General features: G+C 32.9%; 1 protein-coding gene, 1 long non-coding RNA gene, 1 other non-coding gene and 1 pseudogene across 3 annotated transcripts; 2 read left to right on the top strand and 2 right to left on the bottom strand.

The window, feature by feature from the left end:
* Positions 1-23: 23 nt before the first annotated feature.
* LOC149497128 (uncharacterized) lies at positions 24-2482 on the bottom strand. Its single transcript, XM_089720016.1, has 3 exons — positions 2310-2482; positions 605-2268; positions 24-494 (listed from the first exon to the last, which is right to left on the bottom strand). The coding sequence occupies exons 1-3, from the start codon at positions 2395-2397 to the stop codon at positions 24-26; spliced, it is 2223 nt and encodes a 740-aa protein (XP_089576142.1). The 5' UTR covers positions 2398-2482.
* LOC149497129 (small nucleolar RNA R71) lies at positions 1707-1813 on the top strand. Its single transcript, XR_016320730.1, has one exon. It is a non-coding gene; the product is annotated as a small nucleolar RNA R71 (small nucleolar RNA).
* A 692-nt stretch (positions 2483-3174) lies between the features above and the next one.
* Positions 3175-4649, bottom strand: LOC149497127 (uncharacterized). Its single transcript, XR_016320446.1, has 2 exons — positions 4002-4649; positions 3175-3689 (listed from the first exon to the last, which is right to left on the bottom strand). It is a non-coding gene; the product is annotated as an uncharacterized LOC149497127 (long non-coding RNA).
* A 13004-nt stretch (positions 4650-17653) lies between these two features.
* On the top strand, positions 17654-22108 carry LOC149497126 (receptor-like protein kinase FERONIA pseudogene; annotated as a pseudogene).
* The last annotated feature ends 575 nt before the right edge of the window (positions 22109-22683 follow it).

The raw sequence follows: 22683 nt of genomic DNA, 5'->3' as shown, positions 1-22683 counted from the left end.
TTAGGGGCTGATTTGTCTCCATCTCACACAATTTCCTGTACATTTTCATTAACCAAGAAGGTTTCCTCAATCTCTTTAATACTGTCCATATTAATATTCCTGCAAAGCACTAAATCAAGCTCGTCAACAGCATTTAATTCAAACATTTCTTGTGCTAAAGGATCAATTGCATCAATAGAACAAATACTAGACACATCACTAGGGTACTTCATAGCCTCATAAACATTAAATTCGACTTTCTCACCATCGAACTCCATAGATAATGTGCCTTCATAAGCATCAATTTTTGTCCTTGCAGTGCGGAGAAAAGGTCTCCCAAGCAATAAATCAGCTACAGTCGAGGATTTATCATCCTCCATATTAAGTACATAAAAATCTGCTGGAAAAATTAAATCACCAACCTGAACCAAAACATCTTCTAGCAATCCCACGGGATACACTATAGACCTGTCTGCCAATTGAATAATAATACGCGTTTCTTTCAAGGGACAACCCTTGAAAGATGAGTAGATAGATAAAGGCATGACATTTATAGAAGCTCCTAAATCACACATAGATCTCTTAATCCCTACATTGCCTATTTTACAAGGAATAGCAAACATACCTCGATCTTTACACTTTGGTGGGAGCTCTTCCTTTGAATCATGGCGGAGCAAACTTCACCCATCTCTACCTTCTCAACACTATCTACCTTCCTTTTGTTGGTACAAAGTTCCTTGAGAAACTTTGCGTACTTCGGTATTTGCTTAATAGCATCCAATAATGGAATATTCACCTCCACCTTGCGAAAGGTCTCCAAAATGTCTTTCTCTTCACTTTCCTTCCTTGTTTTAACCAATCTCTCGGGAAAAGGAGGCTGAACAGTAAAGGTTTGGGGCTGCCGTACTTCAGGCTGTTCGGAAGGCCCATTTCGGTGAATTTCTACCTCCTTTTCAGCTTCTTCCTTAGAACTGCTGCTGCCTTTTTTAGGGGCTGCTGTGTTTAGCTCTTTACCACTCCTCAAAGTGATCGCACTTGCATTTTCCCTTGGGTTTACCACCGTTTGGGAAGGAAGCTTCCCTTGTGTTTCCAATCTACTCAAGGAAGATGCAAGTTGACTAATTTGTTGTTCCATATTCTGCATTCCCTTTCTTGTTTCTTGCTGGAATTCTTGTTGAGAAGTGGCAAGTGACCTCACAATATCTTCCAATGGTATTTTTGGGGGAGGAGCTTGTTGAGGAGGTGGTCTAGCTGGTTGGTATCCTTGGAAATTTTGGTAGTGGCTTCCATAGCTAAGATTAGGATGATTCTTCCAATTACTATTGAAGGTGTTACCCATCGGTCTTTGGGGCTGCCCGAAATATCCTCCCATAGCGTTAACTTGCTCTTGATCACCATACCATGATGGACATGTGTCAGTTGGGTGATCGCTGCAACATACCTCGCACACACTTCTCTTCACAGGTTGCCCTGCAGCAATAGATTTAACAATAGAGGTTAGTTCATTCAGTTGAGACTGAATGGAAGAATCACATACCTGATATAGCTTCCTGGAGGGTTCTTCAACTTGGCCAAATTGTTGTGAATTGGCGGCCATAGTGGAAATAATTTCTCTTGCTGCGAGTGGAGTCTTGTTAACAAGTGCTCCCCCACTAGCTGCATCAACCATCTTTCTTTCCATGTCAAGCATCCCTTCATAAAAGTACTGTATTAGGGACTGTTCAGACATCCCATGTTGCGGGCAGGCTGCACATAACTTCTTGAATCTCTCCCAATAGTCATAAAGACTCTCTCCAGCCTTTTGTCTAACCCCACAAATTTCTCTTCGTATGATGGCTGCCCTAGAAGCGGGAAAATACTTGTCCAAGAATGCTCGGGCCATATCAGGCCATGTGGTGATGGAACCTGGAGGTAGATTAAGCAACCACTCCTTAGCAGCATCTTTAAGAGAGAATGGGAATGCTCTCAACTTAATTTGCTCTTCAGTTACCCCCTGCGGTCTCATGCTAGAACAAACTCCATGGAATTCCTTCAAGTGATTATGCGGGTTTTCAGTCTTTATTCCATGGAAAGCCGGAAGTTGATGAATCAGACCCGATTTAAGCTCAAATGGCACTTCCAACTCCGGGTAAGTAATACACATAGGCTGCTGCTCTACAGGGGCAGCCTGTAGCTCTCGAACAGTGCGGTTTTCAGCCATAACTTCCTCTTGGTCAATTTCTGCAAGAATCTCTTCCTGCTCTAGACTTTCTTCTTTGGTTTCAGCTGTAAAATCAAGGTGACCAGCTGCTGGACTTTCCGGTTCAGTTCCGGAAATCGATTCGGCCCACTTTCGCTCTTCGCTTGTCTCCTTAGTGAGCGGGCTGTTTTCTCTATCTCAGGATCAAATAATATTGGCAAATTTTCAGACCTGGTCATTCAAAAAGACAACAAACAGTAAAGTTAACTAGTCCCCGGCAACGGCGCCAAAATTTGACGGGCGTCGAATCCGCCAAAAATAATTAACCTGCTCCCTACAAAATAAAACTTGTAAATATGGTGAGAAGGATCGAACCCTAGGGATTAGCTTTGTCGAAAATAGACCAAAACTGAAAATAAAATTAAAAATAGATATTGAAACGGGGGAATTTAATAATCGAACTAAACGAATTAAAATTAAATCAAAGAAATAAATGCAATAAAATTAAAAATTGAACCTGAACAATTGATAGAAATTCAGCCAAGGCATACCGCGGATCGAAAATTTGATTCGAGTGATCATTGATTCAAGATTAATTCCTTAATTCATATTACAGACAAGTTATAGCCAGAAAGAACGTCAACCCAACCAATTCTACCGTAGGAATAGGTTGCTAAGATACGATCTAATAACAACCCCTAATCAACTAGCAATCCTAAGTACGACGAAGGATTTAACTGTTAACCGCTTTAAAATCTAATAGAACCCTGTCCAGATTAACAGAAACTACGAGCATCCATTTAAATCTGATTATATTCTTTCTTAATACAACCTAGAAAGTTCTACCCAATTAAGTTATATTAATTACTACTGCATCAACCTAACCAAACAATTACGGATTTGATTACGCCGAATAGCTATGGAAATTTCTACCAAACAACATAACGGGCCCTGTTAAATCATTCAATAGAATTTCGCTAGGGGATATATTTTCCCAATAAATCACAGAAAGGATATAAATGCAATAGAATAAAGAAATTTAATTAAGTTCAATATAATCTCACAATCGAAATCAAACTTCTACCTTGGTTTAGCCTTAACTGAACAGAACGTTTAGCCACACATGACTATGGAAGAAAACATCCTCACAAGAATTGAAAGTTCGGTAGAAATCTCTCAAAAAATTCTGTCAAATTCGTCACAACCCAAGGGAGGCGAAGATAATCCACAAAAAGACCTAATTTCGACTTAAATAGCCCCTAGAAGGTGGGGTCCACTAATACAATAAAAATACCCACTAAAACCTGTGTCTAATATCATCCTGTGGCTGTAAAACGTGCTGGAATTAGTTGAAGAAGTCGTGACCAGCCAATAATGTCACAATCAGTCCGCTGGTCTGATTTCCTGCTTAGTCTTGCCCAAGGCTAAGAGCCTAACAACTTGCATTTGTGTTCCAAAATTCCAGCAGCTCCTTCCTTGCTCCAAAACATTTCAATTGTGCTCCTTTTTGCTTCATTCATATCAAATCCAACTTTTCCTAGCATAAAAACAATAAATCAAGTTAAACCACTCTTTTAAGCACAAAATGACACCAAATCAACACAAATATAACAATAAAAGAAAATTGGATTTGCAAGTTATCATCAGGTGACACCGGAATGTACAGGAAATGGGTTCAAGACTCTAATTATATTTTTGGTGCTGCATTTGGAGTGGCATCTATTTCTAAAATTAAAATAAATTATACAAAGAGTACTCCGGCTTGGGTTGCTCCTGAATTAGTATATAGTACTATGCGTTCAATGGGTCCTAATGCAAATGTTAACATTAAATACAATCTCACTTGGATATTCCCCGTTGATACTTGATTCAACTATCTTGTTCGTCTCCACTTTTGTCAGACTGGACAAGAAGTTACCGGTGCGTTTCAACTGGTATTCTCCATATTCATCAATAATCAAACAGCGGAACGGACAGCGGATGTAATATACTGGAGCGGTGGTAAAGGTGTTCCAGTGTACAAAGACCACGTCATATGGTTTCCAGCAGGAAGCCCTAGCAAGCAGGACTTGTGGCTCGCTTTACACCCATCTGATGAGAGTGAGATTGCTGACGCGATCTTGAACGGTTTGGAGATATTCAAGTTGAATAATTCAAAGGGTAGTTTAGCAGGGCCAAACTCTGAACCAATACCAGTTCAGACACCACCAGTCCAGCAACCAAAATTATTAGAAAGAACAAAAAGAAAAAACGTAAAGAAAGTAACAATTTTAATTGGACCAGTATTTGGTGGTGTGTTATTTCTTGCTTTTATTATTGTTCTTTGTTTTTAATCAGAGGAGGAGAGGAAAGAAGTACTCAATTATTACCAAGTCCAAATCCTTTCGAGCCCCTTTTCCTCACACTTCAAGATCCACGACCAGAAAATGTTCTCTAAATCCTTCTAATCAATTCCGTCGGTTCTCAATTTTCGAAATTGAGGTAGCCACATCCAAATTCGATGTAATAGTTTATAATGTATTAAGAGTTATGATTATTGAAGGAAATAACATCTTATTATATTTTTGGTGTATGATGATTATAGATTTCTTGAAAAGAATGTGTTTCGAATATTATGCATATGTTGATGGATATTTAGAAGTGCTTGTGGTATGTTGTGTTGAATTGGAGTTTTGGGGGTTTGGAGAAAATTGGAAGTGTGTATATTTTCTTTGTGTGGCAAGTTAATTTTTAGGGGAAACTCTTGCGAAATTTTCGTAGGAATTTCCTTAAATATTATTTTTATAATATAAAAAAAAAACAAAATGTTAATTATTTGCCTCCTTATGAAAATTTAACCACTTCTAATTTGTGATCTAGCTTTAATAAGTGACATAAGACGATGCTCCGGCACCGATTGTGGCATCCGCCGTCTGGTTCTCCGGGATTGGTCGGTGGGTGTTACAATTACACTAAAAGTTCAAAAATATTTTTATTATGTAGCATGCAGTCGACCCATTAAACCTCACAGTGAATCAAAAAGTTTCAAAACATTATTGATGGGAGCACAACCACTTATACTGTCTCCATCCCTAAGAACAATAATGAAATAATATATTTAGCAAAATCAGAAATCCAAGTAATTACGTGAGTCTTTTTAGAGTAATTTTTATACCCATATATATAAGTTATTTTTTAAAATACTTTTATACCTCAAATATAAGTCGTTTTTTGGTGATTATTTAATTACTGTGTAATTATATATAAGTTATATAATTACTGTGTAAAATTTAAAATGATTTATATTTGTAAAACAAAGGTAAGCATATATATAATCAACGACACCACTGATTTGGTCTACCGCAGGAGACCCATGAATGCGACTTCATGAAAATTGCTTGTCCACTCCAAGACTTTCAAGTCTATGGCATTTAGTTCTGCATTATTGGTACAAGAATTGATGCATACACTCACCATTCAATTTTCTAAATAATACTTCTTCTGTTGAATTTTCTTTTCTTCTAACCGGTCCATCTCTCCTGATAGTGAATACATGCGGCAAAAGTAACATCATGCTCTTACTTTTAGACATGACCATGGTTGCAGACAGTCCGTCCACTATAATATTTTTAGTTAATTCAACTCTTTTATTTATTTATTTATTTAATACATATACATACATTCATCTAAATTAATTCATAAAGTTCAAATTATTTATATTTTTTATCCTTCTTTTAAACAAAGTATATATAATCTTGGATTAAACTACAATACAAAATAATTACTATCTATAAACCTAGTGATCGAGAGAATTCGAACTTAAGACTTTTCATTTCTCACGTAAGTAAAAAAACTAACCAGATCATCACTTATTCGGTTATTTGTTTGGATTATTATTGAACTATTTATTGCTCAAAATAATATTTTATTGTCATTATTATTGTCATTAACAATTCCTCATTCAATCATTATCAACAAGAAAATAAATAGATATACGAAAGCATAATTTAGAGTAAGTCTATGTATAACCTGATAATATATCTGGTTGGAATGATCTCTTAGGTCCAAAGTCCAGACTTTTCCAATAAACTTATAAAAAGTGGAAGCTACATAAAAAGTTGGGAAATGTAGAGCTTCAATTTTCAGTCCTTCCGGATCACATGATCAGAAGCATCTGCAATATCTTTATGCACTGTTTGCAACTTGCAAGATCTATTTTTCCACTACAATGACAGCCAATAAGGCTTACAAAACACAAGTTTTTGATATGATTTTCCAATCTTTTTTGGAACACACGAAAAACCGAAAAAGACTTGGCAAGCCAAATATTATATATGCACTACATAACGGGAACAGTGATTTTGTGCTCTTTCTCTTTTTTACCCTTCCTTTACTATTTGAAAAGATTATAATACCCTTATATATGAACGTTCCCTCAACCATAGCATAAGATATATAAATTTACCTTTAAAATTTACATGACTTTTAAATTTACAAGATACCTGTGCTCTAAAATTATAATTTTTAATAATAAATGTGCACCTCGCATATGGTAGAACAAAGCGTGAATCACACACAAAATGAGATGGAAAAAAAAAAGGAGACAAGTGGGATAATTTTGATGCACAAGCTTCAACTGACGTAATATATAATAAAAGAAAAAATTTTCTATTCGTTGAGTAATTTTCACGCACTTAAAACTGGATCTACTTTATATTTTTTCCCCGTTGAAAGCACACTTGGGTATATTGATTTTGAATGCTTCTTTTTCCCTTTCTTTTTCCCTTTCTTTCTACTTCTTGAATTTAATTCAAAATGGTTTTTAATAATTATTTCTTCAAAATAAAATTCAAATCCCTTCAACAATTCAAATTTTAGTGAAAATATTTTGCTAATTTATATTAAGAGTTTTATTTTTTTTTTTCTATATTGTCAGTAGTTTAATGTTTATTTAACTGGTGCGAATATAGGAATTGGATATATATATATATATACACCCACCATATGCACAGTCAGGAGTGAAATTAATGGCGGTGAATCATTAGCTTAGTGCAAGTATTTTTCCTATACCCCCTAAACCTTTATAAGCAGTAGGAAAATATGGAAATTAAATTCAAACAACATTCAAAGTACTAAATCTTTAGTGTTTTGGTTAAATTAAAATTTCATCCCTATTAATTCTACTGTTCGGTAATATAGCTTTTACAATAAGTTTTATAGACTAACAAAGCACTTTTATAAAACCTTAAACACTCTAATACTAGCATTTCATGGAGATTAATTAAATAATTTTGACAATTACACTCATTTTTTTTCCTCGAATTTAGCTAATTAAACAATTAATGTCATTTTTATCAGTTTAAATCAAACAACAATTTTTATCGAGCACTTCTAATTAAATTTCTATATAAACTACCGACTAAAAGCCAATAGCTAACAAGATAACCACTAATAGAAAAATTAACCGCTAATAAAAAAATAAACAACTATTATAACAGTTAACAACTACTAAAATTAATATTGCAATAAGGCCTTAATTGTAACTTTTTTTTTATGGTTTAGGCACTCAATTACACTATCCATCGGTGTTGCAAATGTAATTTTAAATGAATTTCGATATGAAAAGAGTAAATTTTCATGGACCTATTTTTCACTACCCTCAATTGTTGATTGGTTGGCCAATGTGAATCATAATGATTTATACTCTATCTATAAATAAGTCGTTTAAGATTGTTACATGATGATTATAAAAATAATTAATTCTCTTTAATTACAACAAATTGTTTCGTTAATTTGACTAAGTACCATTTATAAAATTATAGAAATAACTAGTAGAAGGCCTGCACTTTGCGCGACAACGGCTTTATTGTTATACACTGTATTTTATAAATTTATTTAGTATACTATTAAAAGATATTTTCTAGCAAATTACTCCATTAAATGTATTTAAATAATTATACATTTAATTAATCATGTCTAAGTTGTAGTTAAAGTTTGTAATTTAAACAATTTAAATATCATATTAATAAATCTATATAGATAAAGTTTTTATAATTCAAATAATTCAATATGAATAACATATACAAAATATTATTTATAAGTTTAATTATTTAACATTAAAATATAGTTGAATTATTATTATCAAATATTAACTATAAAACATAGAAAAATGAAAGAAAAATTAAAAATGATTCTATTGAATGGATAAATACAAAAATGAATTAGATAAATATAATTCTACTAACAAAAAATTTAAGAAAAATAGAAAAATAGAAGAGTCTCAAACAAAGAATAAAAGAGCACAGTAAAAGGGCAAATGAATCATGATAAATACGAAGAAATAGTAATTTATTTAATACCAATACCACTATGGCTATATCACATAACATAAATTGAACCAAACTGAATAAGATTATTGCACTCTAGCTCTGTAATGACATTTTTTCATATCTCCAAAAATAAATAAATAAATAAATCCTAGATAATTGACATTTCCATCGTTTAGTAATAATGAAAGGCAACTAAATGAATATAGCAGACAATTTGGATCTATACTGTAACGCCCCATTTTTCTGTGTCTGAAATAGTAAGTTACCGGTCTGTGAATAGTACCATCGGTCCTGAAGTCGATATTATTTTGGTCCGAAAAAAAATTATTATGTATGTTTAATATTTTCTTTAATATTTTTGGAGTATGTATACATGATTTTTATGGGTAGAAAGTAAGTAATAAATATTTTTGGAGAATTTAGAGAATTAGTGAATAGTGAATTATGTTGTTATATTAATTAAAGAAATTAGAGATATTATTTTATGGAGTAAATTTGAGATGGTGTTATATTAATTAAGGAAATTAGAGGAATTATTTTTAAGGATTAAATTTGAGAATTTTTATGGAGATAAATAATATTTGAAGGAATTTAATTTGGAGAATATTTGTAGCCATTAGATTAGATTACATTGCTCAATCCTAGCCATCCAATTTTGGTGAAAAGACCAAATTACCCTTTAGTCAACTCCATTATTTGAGCAACATGTTTTCTTCCTTTTCCTCTCCATCTAACGTGACCTTTCTTCTCCTCCTCCTTCTTCTTCTTCTCCTCCTTTAGGTCTTCAATTCTTACTTCCTAAACACATCAAATACACTCCATTGAACTATAATGGTAATATTATGTTCTGAGTTCTTCATGAGAGTTGATTCTCTGTGTCTTGAGACTTCTCTGGTTTTGGATTGGATTGATTTGAGTGTCTGGATAAGTAGGAATTTGATAAACATTGGAATTAGTTCTGCTGAATCAGGTCTGGACTATTGGTCTGTGTTCCTAGCCGTTTTTCATCATCTTACAGATTGATCTGGGCTGTTGTCCCTTGATAACATTTGTATAATTTTGTCTTATCTTTCTAATGAATCAAACTTCACTTAATTCGGAGATCTAGAACTCAAGTTATGTCTTAAAAACCCAGCAAAGGTCAAGGTTATATTAATGCTGGAAATTTTCTATGTCATGAATCATAGGTTTATTTGGATAAATGAAGGTATGAATTATGTGTGATGAAGTCCTCTTCATTCTTTGTATCCTTTAAGATTTATTTGACAAAAATAAGACATAAGTTTGAAAGTGTTGTTGTGGATATATTTAAATGGATATAAATTGGAAAGGTGTGGAATTGATTTAGATAATGCATGATGAGGGTTGAAATGGATACTTTTGTGCATAAGAGTTATGTTAGCATGCTTGATTGGAGAAGCAAATTCCTCCCCTTGGTTTTCATTAAGAGGTCAAACCACCTTAGGATAATAATGCTTACTTAATTATTTTACATATTTGAAATATGTGTGACTATTTTGATAACTTTCATATGTTTATGTGCTTTGAATCTTGAATAAGGAAAATATGATTTTATATGATAAGAAATTTCTTATAATAAATTTCATTGTGACTTTACGAAAGTTTGAAAAGAAAAGGGATTTATGATAAATTTCCTATAATAAGTAATTATGTTGAAGTATATGAGTTACTTAAGTTTTAAAGTAAGCTTACATGTATGATTTCATATGATAAGAAATTGTCTATGTTAAGTAATTATGTTTAAGTATGATTCTAAAGTAAGCTTACATTATGAATTTAAGAAGACTAAAGAATAAGACAAGTTTTCTGATAAGTGATATGAAGTAAGAATTAAAACAAGGATTTTGGGCTCTAATATACTTAGTGTGAATTTAATGCGTGATTTGATTTTTATTCTGTCTGATGAGCATGCTCGGCATTTGATGACATTCTGATAAGAAGCTATGATCATATGCTAGACACGTGGGTGTCTTCTGTTCTGTTAGGGCGGACGCGCTCTATATGTTATGAAAAGGTTGGCGACCTAAGGCCATTATGAATAAGTTATGAAAACTTATCTGCTTCTCTTTCTCCTAAGTGTATGCGAGCCCTATGGAAAATATCTGTAATACAATGAAACGAATGAGATCATATTATTTTAGTAAACCTTACTTTGGAAATTATGATTATGTTATCAAATGAATTTTCAAAGCATGATATTTCAGTACATGGTATGAAAAATAAAGAGTATATGTATTGGTATAATGTTCAAGTAATGAATTTATGATTTGAAAGAATTAATATTTATGTTATTAATTATAAGTTTATTTGAAAGAACCAAAGTATTTATGATATAAAATGTCTTAAGTAAAGGATTTATGGTATAAAAATTAAATTCTTTATGTTATTAATTAATAGTTTATGTGCTATTTGTTTTGCTATAAATGGAAATGTATGTTGAATTTTAATGCATTTTGATTGTAAATGATTTTATGAAATTTGTTTTTAAGTAAGTTGCCATCGCAACTTTGGTAAGTATGTGAATTATGAGCACCACTGAGTTTTATACTCAGCGCGTCGATTTTTATCACGCGTAGGTTGAAGATTGCGGTCGCTACTTGAAGATTTGAAAAGTAATCAAAGCAGAAGTGACTAATTTGGTAGTAATCGATTGAGATTTATATAATTAAGAATTATGGCATGTATAATTTTTACATTTTCAGATATTATGTTATTTGAAATATAATTGAAGTATGTAATTATAAATTATTTTGGTGTATCTATTTGGAGATAAGAATAAGATTTATTATTTTAAGTCAGTCGATATGATTAGTTCATTAAGACTTGATAGATATAATGAATGCAATTAATTGATGGATCTAAAATACTATTGAGGATTATTCAGTTATGAAAATATAAAAGTGTTGTTGTATGTTAATGATTATTTGGAGATGTTGAAAGTTTAGAGTTTAATTGGAAGTATTTTGTATTCACATGTTTGGCGGGCTCAGTTTTTAAAGGGATATTCTTACAGTATTTGTAGGATCTTTCCCAATGTATATATATAAAAAAAGATAAGAAAATAAAATGAAATTTCTATTAAAAAAAAAAAATTACTCGCGAAACTTGTGAATACTCAATTACTTCTAATTCATAATTTTAGTTTTATGATTTATATGTTAAGTTAAGACGGTGTCTCCGGCACCGAATGTGGCATCCGCCGTCGGGTCTCTCGGGACTGGGCTGGGTGTTACATTTAGTGGTATCAGAGCATAGGTTTAGGCGGTTCTAGGACTATATGTGTATATATGTAAGAATTTATCTATTTTGAAGTGAGAGTATGAGAAATTTAAGTTAAATACATGCCATATTGGGTTGAATTGGAAACAACCAGCCATTGGAGAATGGTGTCAAGGTAGGCGGAGTATAAATTGTGGTTACTACTGATGATTAATGGTTATATCCTTCTGGACCATTTAAATAAATTATTCTTGGAGGAAATTCTTAGAGAATAAGGGATAGAGATTCGATGTGGTTGTTATTGAAGATGAGATATGACTGAGGCGTTAAGGATTTGTGTCTTTTTCTTGAGTTGATATGATTTCTAAGTGTTATAAGTATATTTGAATTTTGACTTTTGAAAATATGAATTTGAATTTCAAAATTGATTTGTATCCATGCTATTGATAGCATGAGTGACTTGTGAAAAGGTTTGTTACTTTTGAATCCGTAAGAAGCATATTTTTTTGTAATGTTGCTTATGGATAACTGATTTCGCTATGAGAATTTCTCTTCTCTGAACACTTTGGATTAAAAAAATTATAAAGTTTTGATAAACGAAAATATTATTTTATAATAGATTCATGAACTGTGAAGTATAGTTGCTTACGAATTAAACATGAAAAGAACATTTAAAGTATGTAAGATGAAGTGTGAACTTGTATGGTTGTGCACAATAAAAAAAAAAAGTTATGCATGATTAAGATTTGAAATATTAAGTTGAAGTTAAATGATGAAAGCATGTTAATTTTTATTTTATACTTATTGAATGTGAAATGCATACATAAAATGCATGCATGTGTATATGTGCCTGTAGAAGGAGTATGTGAGAATGAGTTGCTAGTCTTATCTACTAAGAGAACTCAATGATTCAGATTCAAGGACATTAGAATCTATTGCTTTTAGTATATGTATTTGATGAAGTTTACATGATTTTGGCTAATGGAATTTATTATGACTATTGTGATAAGCATTTTTCTGGAAAGAATATATAATTGGTGTGTTTACATAAAGAATATTTATAAGGTTTAAATGATGAATGATTTGAGGTGAATTGCTATAATAATAGGTGATAAGTATTTTCATAACAAAATACTGTTGGTGAACGAAACATTATTTAAAGCCATTATGAGAAGTGATTTTTAGTTATGAGAAATAATTACTACTTGGTGGAGTAAAGTATATTGTGGTAGTCATCAGCTAGCTTTCAAATGTATGAATATCGGAAAATATGAATTACTGTGGTTATAAAAAAAAAAGGGGTAAATTGTGATTCTTAGTAAGCAATACATTACTTTAATCTGTATGTGCCTAGTAGTGGATCTTGTATGAATTATGGCACCTTATGGTTTGATGTGGTATACGTATGAATTAAATTCAACGAGATTTATTCTTTTGATGTTTTAAGTATTTGTTGAATTCTAGATGTTATGGAAGTTATAAATAAAGATTTTTGTTTAACGGAGATTCTATGATCCAAGAAAAAGTAAACGACTCCTATAAAGAAATTAAGAATAATTATATATAAATATTGGGCCATGATGGTTAAGTGAATTGATAATGACATCGAACATGGAGAGATAGTTGTCTAACTATTGAATTGATGTTAAAAAAAAAAAATTAGATAAGTAAGAATGAATCTAGTCATGTTACTGTATGAATATTAAGAAAAAATCAATGACAGAAATGTGAAGGAGTATGAATTAGTATGATCTAAATGAGATGATAGTCAATATGTAGAGTTTTTAACAAATTAGGAATCATTGATTTTCAGATTTGATGACATAGGAGTAATGATCATCAAAGTATACAAGATAAGAATTTCCATATTTTGGGATTTCATGAATATGTAAAAAAAAAAAAAAAAAAAAATTTTTGTAGTTCGTGTTGATCTCACTATGCTATATGCGAATAAATTCTAAGCCAAATGATTAAGAGTTTATAAAGATCGAAAAGATTGGTTAATAGTTAATAGAAGTAGTTACAAATCATGGAAGATTTATGGATTTATGTGAGATATCTATGAAAAAAAAAAAAAGTTGGAATTGCTATGACTTAGTGAATTCTATTTGGATGGAACTACCAATTGTTATGGATAAATGGTTAAGTTGGAATAGTCTATATGGCACATTGCATGAGTTGCATAACCTTATGATTGTGTACTTTTATGCATTGAGATTTGGAATTTTGGTATTATTTTTCTCTTGAGTGGACCTTGCAAGTATGCATGTATGACTATGTATGTATGCATGACAGTGTTTGAGATTAAGTATCACATGGAATTAAGTTATTAGTACTGTCATAAGAAGATAAATGATCTCAGGAGAATACTGTTATGAGAATAAGCTATATGATCTCAGTATATGTTCATATAATCTCATCATGCTTTATGAGAATTGACTTGATGCAAATCTTCGAATATGATATTTAAATGAAATGCCTTGATATGTATCTGATATGATGAAATGTTTGGTATGGGAGTTCTATAGGTCATTGGATTGAGTGTTAGATAGAATAAGAGATGTTTATGGATTTTTCTTGTAAGGGAATTAAAGAAGATAAGTGCTACCCGATTAAGGAAGAATAAATTAAGTCGGAAAAATATTATGAGATTTGTAATTGCTTAACTCAAGTGAATTTCGAGGACGAAATTCTTTAATCCAAATTGGACACAAGAGGATGGGTTGGAAAGCTAAGAAGTAGAGCTACAACTTTCATGAAGGACTCAGACACCAATGGAAAATGAAAATCGAAAAACAGTCCTTAATCACACCCAATAACACTTTTTCCTAATTTCAGCTTACTTAAATCATATACAAGGTAGAGATTTCTACCACATACTAATTACTCATCAAATATCATCTTAAGATCATAAATCCACAAATAATAACAAAAACTTAAGGCCTTATTCATCAATAGGTTCTGCCACTCTTGGAGGATGAAGAAGAAATGTTTTCCTCATAAATTCAACATATAGGCATGCTTAGAAATCTCCTAAGAACACATTTATACCACCAAAGTTCAATAATCAAATCATTTCATATCAAATTCCCAATTTTCACAAAATAGTATAAAAAGGGGGGTAGAACTGTAACGCCCCATTTTTCTGTGTCTGAAATAGTAAGTTACCGGTCTGTGAATAGTACCATCGGTCCTGAAGTCGATATTATTTTGGTCCGAAAAAAATTATTATGTATGTTTAATATTTCTTTAATATTTTTGGAGTATGTATACATGATTTTTATGGGTAGAAAGTAAGTAATAATATTTTTGGAGAATTTGAGAATTAGTGAATAGTGAATTCTGTTGTTATATTAATTAATTCGAGAATTATTTTTATGGCGTCCTTTGCGCTGGTGTTCTCTTCTTCCGGCCCTTCGCGGCCTTCTTTTTCCGGCTTCCCTTTCGCCTTTTTCTGGCGCTCCTCCTCTTTTGCCGGCCTTTCCTTTGGCGCCTCTTTGTCGCCCTTCGCTTGCTTCCCTTGCTCCCTCCTCGCCCTCCCCTTTTGTGCCCGCCCCCCTTCCCCTTTCGTCCCCTCCCTTCTTTGCGCCCCCTGTTTTCTTCTCCTTTTCCTCTCCCTCTCGTGCCTTTCTTTCTTCCTCTTCTTCTTCTTCTTCTCTCCTTTTCTTCTAATTCTTCTTCCTCCTCCTTCACTCCTTGCTTTTCTTCTTAATCTTTGAGATTAAAGCTTGAGAAATGATATTTGGTGAATAATTTCAAGTAATTTGGAGGACAAAGGGTGGAGAACTTCCTACCAAAGACAAGGGAAAACTAAGGCTCAAGAGTCTTATTTAAGCTTGTTAGAGCTTATGTTTAAGGTAGTGTTCATAAACACTCTTACCTTGTTTCAATTTTTGATTTTGTGAAGTTTATACTATTTTGTGAAAATTGGGAATTTATATGAAATGATTTGATTATTGAATTTGGTGGTATAAATGTGTTCTTGGGAGATTTCTAAGCATGCTATATGTTGAATTTATGAGGAAAACATTTTCTTCTTCATCCTCCAAGAGTGGCAGAACCTATTGATGAATAAGGCCTTAAGTTTTCTTGTTATTATTTGTGGATTTATGATCTTAAGATGATATTTGATGAGTATTAGTATGTGGTAGAAATCTCTACCTTGTATATGATTTAAGTAAGCTGAAATTAGGAAAAAGTGTTATTGGGTGTGATTAAGGACTGTTTTTCGATCCTTTTGATTTTCCATTGGTGTCTGAGTCCTTCATGAAAGTTGTAGCTCTACTTCTTAGCTTTCCAACCCATCCTCTTGTGTCCAATTTGGATATGTATAGCTCAACTTATGGCTAAAACACCTAAACTGACTCTGTTATGACGGGCCACATGTATCACTGAATTGAGTGCCCATTTTGACCACTATAATGGTAATATTATGTTCTGAGTTCTTCATGAGAGTTGATTGTGTCTTGAGACTTCTCTGGTTTTGGATTGGTTGATTTGAGTGTCTGGATAAGTAGGAATTTGATAAACATTGGAATTAGTTCTGCTGAATCAGGTCTGGACTATTGGTCTGTGTTCCTAGCCGTTTTTTCATCTTACAGATTGATCTGGGCTGTTGTCCCTTGATAACATTTGTATATTTTGTCTTATCTTTCTAATGAATCAAACTTCACTTAATTTGGAGATCTAGAACTCAAGTTATGTCTTAAAAACCCAGCAAAGGTCAAGGTTATATTAATGCTGGAAATTTTCTATGTCATGAATCATAGGTTTATTTGGATAAATGAAGGTATGAATTATGTGTGATGAAGTTCTCTTCATTCTTTGTATCCTTTAAGATTTATTTGACAAAAATAAGACATAAGTTTGAAAAGTGTTGTTGTGGATATGTTTAAATGGATATAAATTGGAAAGGTGTGGAATTGATTTAGATAATGCATGATGAGGGTTGAAATGGATACTTTTGTGCATAAGAGTTATGTTAGCATGCTTGATGGAGAAGCAAATTCCTCCCCTTGGTTTTCATTAAGAGGTCAAACCATCTTAGGATAATAATGCTTACTTAATTATTTTACATATTTGAAATATGTGTGACTATTTTGATAACTTTCATATGTTTATGTGCTTTGAATCTTGAATAAGGAAAATATGATTTTATATGATAAGAAAATTTCCTTATAATAAATTTCATTGTGACTTTACGAAAGTTTGAAAAGAAAAGGGATTTATGATAAATTTCCTATAATAAGTAATTATGTTGAAGTATATGAGTTACTTAAGTTCTAAAGTAATGCTTACATGTATGATTTCATATGATAAGAAATTGTCTATGTTAAGTAATTATGTTTAAGTATGATTCTAAAGTAAGCTTACATTATGAATTTAAGAAGACTAAAGAATAGACAAGTTTTCTGATAAGTGATATGAAGTAAGAAGTAAACAAGGGATTTTGGGCTCTAATATACTTAGTGTGAATTTAATGCGTGATTTGATTTTATTCTGTCTGATGAGCATGCTCGGCATTTGATGACATTCTGATAAGAAGCTATGATCATATGCTAGACACGTGGGTGTCTTCTGTTCTGTTAGGGGCGGACGCGCTCTATATGTTATGAAAAGGTTGGCGACCTAAGGCCATTATGAATAAGTTATGAAAACTTATCTGCTTCTCTTTTCTCCTAAGTGTATGCGAGCCCTATGGAAAATATCTGTAATACAATGAAACGAATGAGATCATATTATTTTAGTAAACCTTACTTTGGAAATTATTGATTATGTTATCAATGAATTTTCAAAGCATGATATTTCAGTACATGGTATGGAAAAATAAGAGTATATGTATTGGTATCAGGTTCAAGTAATGAAATTTCTGATTTGAAAGAATTAATTATTTATGTTATTAATTATACGTTTTATTTGAAAGACCCCAAAGTATTATGATGATAAAATGTGTGAAGAAAGGATGTATGGTATAAAGAATTAAATTCTTTATGTTATTAATTAATAGTTTTATGTGCTATTGTGTTTTTGCTATAAATGGACATGTATTTGAATTTAGAATGCATTTATGATGTGAAATGATTTTATGATAAATTTGTTTTTAAGTAAGTTGCCATCGCAACTTTGGTAAGTATGTGAATTATGAGCACCACTGAGTTTTATACTCAGCGCGCGATTTTATCACGCGTAGGTTGAAGATTGCGGTCCGCTACTTGAAGATTTTGAAAAGTAATATCAAAGCAGAAGTGACTAATTTGGTAGTAATCGATGAGTTTATATAATTAAGAATTATGGCATGTATAATTTTTACATTTTCAGATATTATGTTATTTGAAATATAATTGAAGTATGTAATTATAAATTATTTTGGTGTATCTATTTGGAGATAAGAATAAGATTTATTATTTTAAGTCAGTCGATATGATTAGTTCATTAAGACTGATAGATATAATGAATGCAATTAATTGATGGATCTAAAATACTATTGAGGATTATTCAGTTATGAAAATATAAAAGTGTTGTTATGTTATAATGATTATTTGGAGATGTTGAAAGTTTAGAGTTTAATTGGAAGTATCTTTGTATTCACATGTTGGCGGGCTCAGTTTTAAAGGGATATTCTTACAGTATTTATGTAGGATCTTTCCAATGTAATATATATAAAAAAGATAAGAAAATAAAATGAAATTTCTATTAAAAAAAAAAAAATTACTCGCGAAACTTGTGAATACTCAATTACTTCTAATTTATAATTTTAGTTTTATGATTATATGTTAAGTTAAGACGGTGTCTCCGGCACCGAATGTGGCATCCGCCGTCGGGTCTCTTGGGACTGGGCGGTGGGTGTTACATATACCTGCATCATCCGCATGTCAAAGCCATCAACAAACAATGGTTATAACTAACTACACAATTACTGAAAATCAGATTTCAAATATAATTTGCTTCTTTGTTTTTATCTAATTTCAAGAGCATAATATAACAACATCCATTTTTAAATAGATCACTCTAACAACAACAGAATGAATTGTCAAAAAAATAAAAATAAAACCATGCATCATTTATTCCATTGACAAAGTAGACCAACTGTTACGAATCTCATATCGACTAAATATCAAATTCACAAAGGGCATATAAGGGTGCTAAAGTTAGCTAGTTAATCGGTAGTACTAATCTTTTTGTGTTAAGTTGACCCAAGCCAAATTAAGCATACGTTTCACCTCATGGAGTTCTTAACCTTTTACTCAATTCACCTCTACCATTTCAACTTCTAATATCAACATAGCAAAATAACTAAGAAAAAAAATCTCACGGGGTTCTTACCTTTTACTCAATTCACCTCTACCCTTTTTAACTTCTGATATCATCATAGGAAGATAACTAAGAAAAATTCACAAATCGGTTTCCAAATCCCTTTCAAATAAATATATAAAGGATTAGTTAAAGAGAGATAAAAAGATTCAATTTAAAAGCATTTTAAATATAAAGATATACACAAAGAGATTTGCTTAAATTTCACACTACCATGGGCTTCATAATGCCTCACTTTTTCTTTGTTCTCTATCTCTCTTATCTGACAAAATTAATTTCTCTTGCATCTCTCTTCATAATCCTTCTGCCTTGCATCACACAGCCGTTCACTAGCTTGCCGCCATAACTCCAGCAGACATTATCCTTCTCAACTGTGGTGCGTCCTCTCTTCACAACATCACCCGACGGCCGAAATTGGGCTAGCGACTGCCCGATCCAAATTCGGTGCCTCTAACTCTCAGAACTCATCATTTGCTTCAAAGCCTCCCGACAAGATACATCTGTGAACCCAAGTCCCTTACATGACAGCCCGTATTTTTCTATCCAAATTCAACGCTACAGCTTTCCTGTCTCACTTGGCTCAAAATTTGTTCGTCTCTACTTCTATCCTGTTGCTTACTCCAATCTTGATATCTCCCAAATCCTTCTTCTCCGTTGAAGCCAATGACTACACACTTCTAAGCAACTTTAGCGCTTTTCTTACGGTTTCAGCCATGCAGCCTCCAGCTGCTGCCATTGTGAAAGAGTTTGTCGTTACTATTCAGGAAAAACAGATGCTTAACGTAACTTTTAATCCATCTCTGAAATCCTTTTGCCTTCATAAACGGTATTGAAATCATCTCAATGCCAGAGGGTCTTTATATACACGGAAATGATAGCCCGCTGGTAAATGTTGGCAGTGACTATCCCTTCTATTTGGATATACACCGCTCTTGAGACTGTTTATATCGGTTTAAATGTTGGAGGACGGATATTGACGGTTCAGGTGACACCGGAATGTACAGGAAATGGGTTCCAGACTCTAATATATTTTGGTGCTGCATTTGGAGTGTGTCTATTTCTAAGTTAAGATAAATTATACGAAGACTACTCCTGCTTGGGTCGCTCCTGTATTGGTGTATAGTACTATGCGTTCAATGGGACCCTCAACGAAAAGTTAACATTAAATACAATCTCACTTGGATATTCCCGTTGATACTGGATTCAACTATCTTGTTCGTCTCCACTTTTGTGAGACTCGACTAGAGGTTACCTGTGCGCGTCAACTGGTATTCTCCATATTCATCAATAATAAAACAGCGGGAGGTCAAGCAGATGTAATATACTGGAGCGGTGGTAAAGGTGTTCCAGTGTACAAAGACCACGTCATATGGATTCCAGCAGGAAGCCCTAGCAAGCAGGACTTGTGGCTCGCTTTACACCCATCTGATGAGTTTGAGTTTGCTGACGCAAACTTGAACGGCTTGGAGATATTCAAGTTGAATAATTCAAAGGGTAGTTTAGCAGGGCCAAACTCTGAACCAATACCAGTTCAGACACCACCAGTCCAGCAACCAAAATTATTAGAAAGAACAAAAAGAAAAAACGTAAAGAAAGTAACAATTTTAATTGGACCAGTATTTGGTGGTGTGTTATTTCTTGCTATTATTATTTGTTTCTTTGTTTTTAATCAGAGGAGGAGAGGAAAGAAGTACTCAATTCTTACCAAGTCCAAATCCTTTCGAGCCCCTTTTCCTCACACTTCAAGATCCACGACCAGAAAATCTTCTCTAAATCCTTTTAATCAATTCCGTCGGTTCTCAATTTTCGAAATTGAGGTAGCCACATCCAAATTCGACGACAAATCTAGTAAGTCCACCACAATTGCTTCACCATTGCCAACAGAGCGTTGCCGTAGATTTACAATTCTCGAAATCAAAGAAGCTACCAGAAATTTTGACGATCAAAACTTTATAGGTTCTGGAGGATTTGGTAATGTATATAAAGGATACATAGACAATGAATCCATCACAGTCGCTATCAAACGGCTAGATTCATCATCAAAGCAAGGGACTCGCGAATTCACGACAGAAATAGAGACGTTGTCACAAGTCCGCCATGTCAATCTTGTATCTTTGATCGGATATTGCATTGATGAAGGTGAAATGATTCTCATCTATGATTACCTTATCAACGGCACACTTGGAGAACATTTACATGAAACAAACAATGATCCTCTACCGTGGAAAAAAAGGCTTCACATATGCATAGGTGCAGCACGCGGATTGCATTATCTTCATTCCGAGTTCACGCATACCATTATCCATCGAGACGTGAAGACAACTAATATTTTGCTAGACGAAAACTGGATTGCAAAAGTTTCAGATTTCGGATTATCCAAAGCAGCTTTCAAACAGGAGGTCAGTACTACTATAGTGAAGGGAACTTGGGGTTATTTAGATCCAGAATATGCAAGATACCAAATATTAACAGAAAAATCTGATGTGTACTCATTTGGTGTAGTATTATTTGAAGTCTTGTGTGCTCTGAAGCCGCTTGATCGAAATTTGGTGGGAGAACATATGAACTTAGCCATCTGGGCTGAAAAATGCATTCAAAATGGAAACATTTATCAAATAATTGATCCTTATTTGAAGGGGAAGATAGCTCCACGGTGTTTCAAAAAATTTGTGGAGATCGCATTCAGTTGCGTTCATAGCAAAGGCATTGAACGGCCCAATATGAGAGATGTTATGGAAGAACTTGAGTTTGCACTGAAGCTGCAAGAGGATGCAGAAGCTGAGAATATGGGAATCAGTCCTGATGGTGAAATAGTCCATCCTGATGTATCTTTTTTCCCTGCCCAATGTGTTGATATTGCCGACGGACCTCAGCCAGACTCAACTTCATCAACTGATTTTGATACAAGTAGTTCAACTACGGGTGTGTTTGGCTCAAGGATTGGCTGATATATATATATATATATTTTTTTTTGTTTTCAGCTTTTAACAATTGTTAGTAGCAATTAATGCTCTATATATGTTTTCAAATATTTGTGGTTAGAAACATTTTCTAAGACATTTCAATTATAATACTTATTCATTAAACATTATTTTTCTTGTTTTGGGGTTAAAAGTAGAATCAAAATTATCTGTAGTTTGAAGCTTTGAGTGATTTAAAGTTCTAAAGACAGACAGGATCAGAGAGAAGGAAATGAAAGGCAGCCATGGCCCCAAGCTCTAAAAAAAAATTTCAATTTTCCTTTAAAATTAGATAAAGTTCTTGAATTTTTTTCCCAAGATGGTGTTTAAAGGAAAAGTATTTAAGGAAATAGTGTTCCCGTAACAATATTTAATCAAAACAATAATATGTGTGAAAATTTTATTACTGTATTCTTGATGCATGGGCTTAGCTTTCTCATTTGAATGACAGCCCTTTGGGACTTATCTTGAGGGATAGCTACTGGCTGTTTTTGGGTGCCTCTGTTAATCTGCAGCTTAGTTCCTGGCTTTTGGGATTTACTCGTTTTGGTCCTTTTTCAGCTGTAAGCACTCTATATTTTCACCTATTCAAAAGAAACATGACAAGGATTAAAAATGTGGTGCATTTGGCAAAATGAGGTATCATTTAGATGCTATACTATAGGAACTATGGCCCAAAAATGTGTGCATAAAATGCCCACATCAT

The sequence above is a fragment of the Jatropha curcas genome, chromosome 4 (genome assembly GCF_041381405.1).
Source record: "Jatropha curcas cultivar XTBG-Jc1 chromosome 4, XTBG_Jcur_1.0, whole genome shotgun sequence".
Classification (NCBI taxonomy): Eukaryota; Viridiplantae; Streptophyta; class Magnoliopsida; order Malpighiales; family Euphorbiaceae; genus Jatropha; species Jatropha curcas.
Note: the sequence above shows the minus strand (reverse complement) of the source record. Positions and strands in the feature narration are given on the sequence as shown.

What these genes read in the sequence shown, in the direction of transcription:
- LOC149497128 (XM_089720016.1), bottom strand. Translation starts at nt 2,397, where the DNA reads ATGACCAGGTCTGAAAATTTGCCAATATTATTTGATCCTGAGATAGAG. An exon ending in GAGACAAGCGAAGAGCGAAA is followed by an intron (nt 2,269 to 2,309) that starts GTGGGCCGAATC and finishes CGGAAAGTCCAG; the next exon opens with CAGCTGGTCACCTTGATTTT. An exon ending in ACCAAAGTGTAAAGATCGAG is followed by an intron (nt 495 to 604) that starts GTATGTTTGCTA and finishes TCATCTTTCAAG; the next exon opens with GGTTGTCCCTTGAAAGAAAC.